Source organism: Phaethon lepturus, unplaced genomic scaffold (genome assembly GCF_000687285.1).
Source record: "Phaethon lepturus isolate BGI_N335 unplaced genomic scaffold, ASM68728v1 scaffold18945, whole genome shotgun sequence".
In the NCBI taxonomy this organism is placed as follows: Eukaryota; Metazoa; Chordata; class Aves; order Phaethontiformes; family Phaethontidae; genus Phaethon; species Phaethon lepturus.
In genome coordinates this window covers 1-9,678 of record NW_010538584.1, presented here as the reverse complement: position 1 = coordinate 9,678, position 9,678 = coordinate 1, and the positions used below count along the sequence as shown (strand labels likewise).

Here is a 9,678-nt window from a genome sequence, read left to right as displayed (position 1 = left end):
ACGTGGGGCCCGAGGACCCTGAGTCTGGGGGCTCCGAGGATGAGGAGGTGGGGTCGGGCAGGATCTATTACCTAGGTCGTGGGTGGGCCGAGCCGGGCCGGACTGGTGCGGGGGCTGGGTCGAGCTGGATCGTGCCGAGTTGGATCGCGCTGGGCCGCGGCCGAGCTCGGTGCGGTCCGGTTCGACCGTCCCGCGGTCGTTTCTCATTGTTGTTACCACAGGAGCTGCGCCGGGCGCCGTGCCCGAGACGGCGGGGCCCCACAGGTGGGGACTTTAGTGCTGCCTTCGTCTTCAGTGAGGCGGAGGCGGGCGGGGAAAGCGCCTGGGCGGCGGCACTACGCCAGCTCCGAGGCAAGGTGAGGCCTGGGACTGGGCCTGCAGTGCCTGAGGCTGCAGTGCCCCACGCTCTCCCGGGCTCCTCCTGCAGCTACCCTTTCGTGATTTCCTGCCTAGAGAGCAGCTACGACGCTGGATGAGAAGATTGAGAAAGTGAGACAGAAAAGGAAGTTCCAGGTCAGGGCCTTTCTTTGTCATTACTGAAAAGACTGGTATGGGTTTGGCCTCCAGAGGCACAGACTCTGAAAGCATCCTGAGGTGCAGTGCTCAAGCTGCAGCTCATCATCTCGACTGGGTTTGCAGCCATACTCAATGCATTGCTGAACTGATGAGAATGCAGAATTGTTAATGCTTAAGGTTATGCAGAACCATGGATTTTTGAATGGGCTCATAATAACAACAAACAAAAGCTCACAAAGGATTGATGTTTCGTTTTTATCCTTTCTTTTTAAAACTTTTTTTTTTAATCATTTTCTAGGAAAGAGAAGCTAAACAACCAAAAGTGAGAGATGAAGATGCAGAGGCTGAGGATAATCAAACCAAAAAGAGAGAGTGTGAGGATTTCAGTATGGAGGAAGAAGAAGATGTGGAGTCTCAGTATTCATTGGATGATGAAACTATCTTCACAAAAGCAGGTATTAGCAGCACATAGAGAGGTGGTCAGGAGCAAGAATCTGACAGACTGTTGGCTCACTGGAGAAAAGTCTGTAGTGAAGCCTTGCTGCGAGTGGACAAGAACCTCTTATTTTTGTGTTGTCTTCCTTCTGCGACATTCTTTCTGATTTTGGTCAGGCTTATTTTGAATGGTAGGCACAGTACTTTAATTGAACTTATCCCTGAGGAAGGATATTTGCTTGGCATTTTACTCCACTGCATGCCTGTACTTGTTTCTGAGGCTTCTCCCTCAATAGCTTATTGGGAGCAAACAGTGTGAGATGAAGGTAGTCACCATATCTCATTATGTGTTTTGCTGTGCTTGTTAATTCCTGTCACATTTCTTTTTCTCTGCAGATACAGTCAAAGTAAAGGAACGGAGGAGATCAAAAAAAGGAGAAATGGTAAGTGTTGGATAGAATGACACTAGGTCATCCTCCAGCATTTCTTCTGGAGGAATTTGACTTTGGTTAACAAACTGGCTCAAAAGCCAGCTCAGAACCCTTTGATGACATGTTGTGTTGCTGCCTGTGTTGTTCCAGTTTTTTTCTTGTTGCTGTTTCTAGGAAGCAGAGAGCTTTTTTGAAGATGCCTCTCAATATGATGATAACTTGTCATTCCAGGACATGAATCTTTCACGACCTTTGCTAAAGGTAGTTACCTATTTTAGTTATTACATATGTTACTCTGAAGAATGTTGTACAGCCTCCCCTCCACCAATCAGAACTGTCAAATTTCTATTCTCTTTGCAGTCTCTCTGAAAAGGGAATTACGTGGGAGCTAGTGTGATAGTCCTGTAGGAGCTGTTATTCCCAAATCATGGAAACCATTCTTTGATTTGCAGTATGTCAACACTATCTTGAGTGAGACTTGTCACAGAATCATAGAATGGCTGAGGTTTGAAGTGATCTCTGGAGGTCATCTTGTCCAACCCCGTGCTCAAGCAAGGCCACCTAGAGCTGGCTGCCCAGGAGCATGTCAAGACAGCTTTTGAGTATCTCCAAGGATGGAGGCTCCGCAGCCTCTCTGGGCAACCTGTGCCAGTGCTCAGTCACCCTCACAGTGAAAAAGTGTTTCCTGGTGTTCTGAGGGAACCTCACATGTTTCAGTTTGTGCCCATCGCCTCTGGTCGTATCATGGGGCACCACTGAAAAAGGCCTGGCTGCTTTCTCTTTTCACTCTCCCTTCACCTATTTATATACATTGACAAGTTCCCTCCTGAGCCTTCTCTTCTCCAGGCCAAACAGTCCCAGCTCTGTCAGCCTTTCCTTATGTGTGAGATGCTCCAGTCCCTTCATAATCTTTGTGGCCCTTTGCTGGACTCTCTCCAGTATGTATGTCTATGTCTCTCTTGTACTTAGGAGCCCAGAACAGGAGACAGTTGTGTGGCCATACCAGAGACAGAGTTTAATTGCTCTAACTCCTTTGTAGGCAATCACAGCTCTTGGCTTCAAGCAACCAACCCCAATTCAAAAGGCTTGTATCCCGGTGGGTCTTCTTGGGAAGGATATTTGTGCCTGTGCTGCCACTGGGACAGGTAGGGAGTTGAGCAGGGCACAGGACACATGGACAATTAGCTATTCACAATAATTGATAATTCTTGGTAATTCTTAATTTTCTTCTCTAGGTAAAACAGCTGCCTTCATCTTGCCTGTCCTTGAGCGCCTGATTTACAAACCTCGTCAGGCTCCAATAACACGGGTATTGGTTCTAGTGCCAACACGAGAACTGGGTATTCAGGTGCACTCTGTCACAAAACAGCTGGCGCAGTTCAGCAGTGTCACAACTTGCCTTGCTGTAGGTGAGTATTAAGTTGCTTATGTGAACTGCACGGCTTGCTGTAAACTGCTATACAGAACTAGGAATTCTGTGTTATAAAAGTGGAGGCTGTGTGGTTATTGCAAGCATGCTTCTAGTAGGTGTGCTGTGGTTCAAAATCTCACTTTCCAATACCATGCTGTACTTCTTGTTTGTTGGTTTCTGAGAAGGAAAAGGTGGGGTCACTTCTAATTGTGAATGTGGTATTAATCTGAGTTGTTTCACATTCCTTCAGGCAATTTGCATCTGTGTACTCTGCTGCAACCTGCTCAAGAGTCAGCAGTCCATGTTCGCTCTCTTTCAGGTGGCCTAGATGTGAAGACTCAGGAAGCAGCTCTGCGCTCTGGGCCCGATATTCTTATCGCCACTCCTGGACGACTGATTGATCATCTCCACAACTGCCCTTCTTTCCACCTGAGTAGTGTTGAGGTGCTGATTTTGGATGAAGCAGACAGGTAGGCTAAGCAGTGCAGGAGTGACAAATGAGGTGGTAGTTTTCTGATTTCCTTTTCCCAGGCTATAGGGCAGTCTTTGTTGTTACAGCCTTAAGTAATGTTTCTTAACTGGAACCAGATGAAGCCGCCTTACCTTACTGTTTTTCTCCTGTGTAGGATGCTGGATGAATACTTTGAGGAACAGATGAAAGAAATAATAAGGTTGTGCTCCAGCCACCGTCAGACAATGCTTTTCTCTGCCACAATGACAGAGGAGGTAAGACAGGCTGCTGAGAAGCGTATTTGAGGCAGAAAGTTGAATAGAAGTTTGTCTAGTCTTTTACCAGGATTATGTGGACTTTTTTTGCTTAACCTGTTTTGGTAGGTGAAAGATTTGGCTTCTGTTTCCCTGAAAAATCCCATCCGAATTTTTGTGAACAGCAACACAGATGTTGCCCCTTTCCTGCGGCAGGAATTTATCCGGATCAGACCCAACCGAGAGGGGGACCGTGAGGCCATTGTATCAGGTTAGTGATGAGCAAAGAAAAGCTGGAATTGTTAGGTGACTATGAAGCAGGCTCCTGAGACTACTTTCTTTCAGCTCTACTGACACGCACCTTCCCAGATCACGTGATGCTTTTCACCCAGACCAAGAAGCAAGCTCATCGTATGCACATCCTACTTGGGCTGATGGGTCTACGGGTTGGGGAGCTTCATGGGAACCTCTCTCAGGCACAGCGGCTGGAAGCACTCAGGTATTAGCAGGCTTAGTTGGCAATCATAGGCAAAAAAGAAGCTAGGATTTGGAAGTTTTAGGGCAGAATTGGATTGCTGTATTCATTGCTAATGCATTTGCTATCTCTACTCAGGCGCTTCAAGGATGAACAAATTGATATTCTGGTAGCTACAGATGTGGCTGCACGTGGACTTGATATTGAAGGTGTTAAAACAGTGAGTATTTGCAGTGCTGAGCTTTTTAATGAGTCCTTTAATGTTGTTTCCCTACTAACACTGTTTTGGTCACAGGTAATCAATTTTACCATGCCCAACACCACCAAACACTATGTTCATCGAGTGGGTCGGACAGCAAGAGCAGGCAGGGCTGGTCGTTCAGTTTCACTTGTGGGTGAGGAAGAGCGCAAGATGCTGAAGGATATTGTGAAGACTGCCAAAACACCAGTGAAAGCCAGAATTCTACCCCAAGGTACACACTTCACTGATGTAAAAAGCAGGAGAGCAGTAGGCAGGGAATACCATGGTACAGAGCGACACTAAAAGACGTGCTAAAAAACAAGATGGGCTTTACATGAGCTGCTTCTGATGTTCACACTGTATCATTTTCAGATGTCATACTAAAATTTAGAGAGAAGATCGAGAATCTAGAAAAAGATGTGTATGCAGTTCTCTGCTTGGAGCGTGAGGAACGTGAGATGCAGCAGTCAGAAGCCCAGGTAAGGGGTTTTTTTTAGGAACATTTTTTTTACCTTAGGTTTTTTTAGTATTTGGAGTAGACATAGTGCATAAGGTTACCCTAATGTACTAAACCTGCCTGTTTTAGAAAGGGAAGAGAGAGATACTTTTTAGCCACCATGAGCTCACTTCTTGTCTGAATTCTGCCAGATCAATAGAGCAAAGAAGCAGCTGGAGACAGGAAAACAAGAGACTGTGGGTGGGTGTTTGGAGCGGAGCTGGTTCCAGACACGTGAGGAGAGGAAGAAAGAGAAATGTGAGTCATGACACTGTTGCCATGTTTAATTCCATAGCTGCAACTGGACTCTGCTTTGTACTTTAAGAGGTTCTTCATTCTGTGTTTTTCTTTAACCCTCCAGTGGCTAAAGCCCTGCAGGAGTTTGACCTAGCATTACGAGGCAAAAAGAAAAGGAAGAAATTTATGCAGGACAGACAGAAAAAAGCCCAAATGACAGTGAGTATATTTATGGATAAGTGGGACCCTGGGTGGACTATCCTAATTTTCCCTTAGCAAAACCTCACATCACTGTAAACTTGCGTTTTAACACCTTTCAGCCAGAGGAGAGGTCACAGTTTGAAATCTTGAAATCTCAAATGTATGCTGAGCGGCTGGCAAAAAGGAATCGCCGAGCAAAGCGAGCCAGAGTCTTGCCAGAAGAGGAACCAGCAGCAGTACCAGCAGGTGGAGGCTTTGTTTTACAGCTGACTTACCTTATGTCAGTTACTTTGTTACAAAAAGGTAAACTAAACTGATCTGTATAGAGAGAGGCACTGATCTTTGAAGGACTGGCCACCCATGCTGGCCAGAGTATGTGTTTGAAGAGAGGAGGCATTGGTTAGATTAATTGTTGTGTTCAAGGCTACTGGGCTCTGGTAAACATGATGCTGTGCCTGCTCTTTGCAGCCAATGTTCTGATTATTGTCTCTGTGTTAGGCCCCAAGCAGAAGAAAAAATTGTCTGTGTTTGACGAAGAGCTTACCAACACAAGCAGGAAGGCTCTGAAGCAGTACCGTGCTGGGTAATGCCTTAGCAGTAGTACATTAGTCTAGACTTTAGTAAGTGAGACTTTTTTTTTGTTTTTTTTTCCATCGCTGGACTTTCTCAGGGATACTTTGACTGATATTGGGGTAAAAGGTGGGCAGAGCAGAGAAGGGATTCTTGCAAAAAGTACCTGTGCTATTGACATATTTCAGTGGTTTATTCTTGCCTCCCCCATCTCCCCTCTCTCTTAAAAAGCCCATCATTTGAAGATCGAAAACGCCTGGGTATGGCCCAACATAGGAAAGGAGGAAACTTCAAATCCAAGGCCAGGTATAGCTCTCTCTACTTTCTTATTCAAGGTTGTTGGGTTTTTTTTCCTTTCTCTTTTCTCTTCTTGTGATTGTTCAAAGGCCCTTGCTAAAAGGTTTGTTGGTTCTGTAGTAGCTTACCCTCCTACTGCATGTTTGATGCTGGGGACAATCAAGCATACTGCCTTTAATAGCACATTCCTAGGCTTCTATTTGGGAGAGTATTGCCTAGAAAGTGCTCAGTACTGTTCTTTATCTATCATTGAAGAGTTGCGCTGGTGGAATGTCATTTCAAATATCGTCTCTTTCAGGTACAAGAGAAAGTAAGAACTGTTGGAAATTAACAAATGGATGATTTCAGCCATGCTCTCTCCAGGGCCTGGATTTCTTCATACTGCAAGGAGACCACTTCAGTAAAATTAGTTTTTCTTCAAGTTCTGGAATAGCTTTGGTATGTTTGTTAATACCTGGTTGAAGATCCTGTGTGAAAATGTCTTTGGCAGCCCATGCAATAAAGGATTGGGTTTTTATTATTTTTTTCCCCCAAGAAGCTTACTCTCTTTTATAGCATAGCTAGAGATACTGAGAGCTGGGCTATGTTACATGTTTCTATCAGACTTTTAGTTTATCTAAGTGAAGTTGTCTTTAGGGCAAAAACTGGAGAATGTTTATTGCTTTGTTCATATACTTCTGTGATCTCAATTAATTAATAGCGCTGAAAAAGATTTCTGTGGTTGAGAGCCTATTTCTAAAATAGGGGAAAAGGGTTTTTCAGACTACCTGTCACAAAGTTGGCCTCAGAGGTAACAGTCACAGGAATTAAAACAAATCTCCAAGAAGCTAATACCTGAAAAAAGTATTATCTCCAAGGGCAGGGGGCAGACAGCTTCCTCCTAACTGAACAGAAAGCAGTTGTAAACTGAGGCAAGAAGGGAAGACTACAACCAGAATGGAAGCTGGTTTACATTATTGCGTGTAATTAATTATAGGTTTGCTCATCCTGGCTTTTTTTCTCTTTTTTACTAGAAGCAATGCAGCTCCACCTATAAAGATCAAGCAGGTTTACTGCAGGCTAATAAGCAGCAGCTTAATGCAGAGTATCAGAGATCACTATTCCTAATACAGGCACCACTGTACTCATCCCACTGTACTCATTCCACTTTGCTCTCATGAGCAAAGCACAGAGAACTCTGATCAGTAATCCATACTCAATTTCACTGAAATTGAATGAAATTTCATTGAAATGTTAAACTCCTCCTTTGAATTTTTACTATCTCCACCATCCCAACAATTTTTTTCCCCATCAGCCTTGCTAAATTTCATTGATATGCTTTAATTCCTATAACGAACAAAGACCAATCTAGACCTAAGTGGCCCAGACCAACTGTTAACTTCTAAGCTGTCAATACAAATTGAGCTTTTTGCTTCAAAACTGCTCTTCTTCTGGGGTGACCAAAGTGCAATACTGAAAGGTGTAACAGCTGCACTCCTGAAATAGGCTAGTACAACAGGTTTCAAACTTTATTAAAAAGGGCAAACTTTACAAGCAGTAAATATAAAATATACATAGCAAAGTTTTGACAGGTGGTACTGCTCAGTATATTCCCTTAGTCTTCTCACAGTTCAGAGGTACATTATAGAGTATCTTACGGCCTTGGTGGACGCATGCCAGGTGGAGGGGGTCCTAGGAATAAAGGAAAGAGTTGAAGAGGAAAGAAAAAACAAGGCTAAACCAGAAAGATGTTTTCCCCATGCTCAAGGTGGCCTTAGGAGCCCTTTTTTGGCACTGAGGCATTTATTGACAACTAGCGTAGCTAAGGAGGCACTGAAACGTATTGCCCTTCAAACATTTCATTTTTGTTACAGCTTCTTACAGCCTCTAGGCATTTAAGATAACCTCAGCTTACCTCTCATTCCTGGGGGTGGTGGTCTCATGCCTGGAGGGGGCATTCCCATAGGAGCACCTCGGCCAGGTGGCATTCCCATGGGTGGACCCATAGGTGGCCTCATGCCTGGAGGAGGTCCCATCATTCCTTAAGCCAGAGAAAGAACAAGCATACAAATCCAGCTGAATATTCAAGGCACTAGCTGGATATCTGAATAATCCTCCATAATACCAGATCTTGGTCAGACTCTGATAAATACCTCTTTATCACCAGTTTTGCCACATAACATGAGCTCCTTGCTGTCCTACTCTAGAGTAATTCCTACCTGGAGGAGGTGCTCCTCTGCTCATGGGTGGGGGAGGACCCCCACGCCCTGGTGTGTATTGAGTTGGGGCTCCTGCTATGCTAGCAGTGGCTGCTGCTGCAGCAGCTGCAACTGTTCCACGACCCTGAGGTGTCATCACCTGTAAACAAAATAAACAGGTTCACAGCAACATCTGCTTTACATGAACAATTAAAAAATAAACACTATATAAATTATTATCCCTTCGGAAAATAACACCAGTCTCCTCAACACATTACATATGGCTATAAACTTGTAATACAATTCAATGGCTACCACTTGAATTCTGTGCAAGAAGGTGCACTTTTCAAGCCTCTTCTTCCATCATATAAGAAAGTTTCTAGGGGGATCTAGTAGCAAAAAAAGCCTTGCTAGACTCAAACTCTCTGGAAATAGAAACCAAGATGGAGTTCTTCCACTCCCCCAATTTCTTGCATCACAGTGGTACCAAGAATTAAAAGCCACCCCAGAATATATATACCAGACAACTTTTTTTTTTTAATGGGTCACAGTATCTCACCTGTTGGGATGGTCCTCCCACTCCTCTGACAGGGCCAGCTAATCCTGCTGGAGCCTGGGGCATGGGTGCACCAGCTGGTACTCCTCTCCCTGCTGCTCTCCCAACTCCAGGTCCTCCAGCAGCTCCAGCAAGAGGTACCCGGGCAATTCCAGTCTGAAAACAAGACACATACACCCCCGCGAAGAAAGATTTATCAAAACAAAAGTCCTCAGATCCTAGGGATGCCCACAGCCCTCCTTTTTCCAATTAATGTCCAAGCTCACAAAGGAATTAAAACTTCCTGCAGTGAAATTCATTGGATCTTGTCACAACAACATCTGGAAGTCTAGAACAATACTGTAGTAGCATTCTCCTGCAAGGAAGCAAATTTATCAGACAAGCCTTCCCTTTCTACTTAGTTCTGCACTTATTCTCCTTACATCTTTTGGAGGTGGTCCTTCAACTGTCATGGACACCAGGTTTTCTCCTCGCAGCAACACAAGACCAAGGACTCGTTTCTCCTCCCGCTCTGGCTGTTTTGAATTTTTAGGTCTAGTGAGAAGAGAAAGAAAACACTGCAAGACAGAGGAAAAAAAGTCACTGCTACTCTTTGAATTTGCAATAGAATATATGACTAGGCTACTCCCAACAGGAGAACCTACTGTAAAAACCATGCTATTTATATGTCTCAAACTAAGTACCTAGAAAAGTCTAAACACAAGATGCATATTATCTCCGTGACTTTTTTTCCCTGTGACACTTAACTGTTGTAGTGACTATGTTGGCATCAAATAAAGGTATGTTTCAGTTATTAAGAAAGAATTGAAACAACGTGCCCCTTGAACCTTGGTAGTTTGGTGATTTGACAAATGAGACTAAAATCATGACTATTTCTGCAGAAGCTGGCAGCAGACGCTGCCCAGCTGCTTGCGCCGGCTCTCTGCTCTG

General features: G+C 44.4%; 2 protein-coding genes across 2 annotated transcripts; one reads left to right on the top strand and one right to left on the bottom strand.

The window, feature by feature from the left end:
* Nucleotides 1-5: 5 nt before the first annotated feature.
* On the top strand, nucleotides 6-6,329 carry DDX27 (DEAD (Asp-Glu-Ala-Asp) box polypeptide 27; the record flags this gene model as incomplete). The annotated part of the gene is made up of 21 exons (XM_010286873.1): nucleotides 6-47; nucleotides 222-356; nucleotides 454-513; nucleotides 815-971; nucleotides 1,348-1,394; nucleotides 1,557-1,643; nucleotides 2,422-2,527; nucleotides 2,618-2,791; nucleotides 3,113-3,263; nucleotides 3,420-3,519; nucleotides 3,628-3,769; nucleotides 3,844-3,997; nucleotides 4,112-4,193; nucleotides 4,269-4,446; nucleotides 4,587-4,693; nucleotides 4,863-4,968; nucleotides 5,072-5,166; nucleotides 5,268-5,394; nucleotides 5,647-5,731; nucleotides 5,950-6,024; nucleotides 6,314-6,329. Coding segments are annotated over 21 exons (2,226 nt in total), but the record flags the coding sequence as incomplete, so codon positions are not given.
* A 1,184-nt stretch (nucleotides 6,330-7,513) lies between these two features.
* On the bottom strand, nucleotides 7,514-9,321 carry LOC104615696 (small nuclear ribonucleoprotein-associated protein B'-like; the record flags this gene model as incomplete). The annotated part of the gene is given in 6 exon segments (XM_010286872.1): nucleotides 7,514-7,686; nucleotides 7,910-8,035; nucleotides 8,214-8,352; nucleotides 8,752-8,904; nucleotides 9,171-9,294; nucleotides 9,296-9,321. Coding segments are annotated over 6 exon segments (606 nt in total), but the record flags the coding sequence as incomplete, so codon positions are not given.
* Nucleotides 9,322-9,678: the final 357 nt, after the last annotated feature.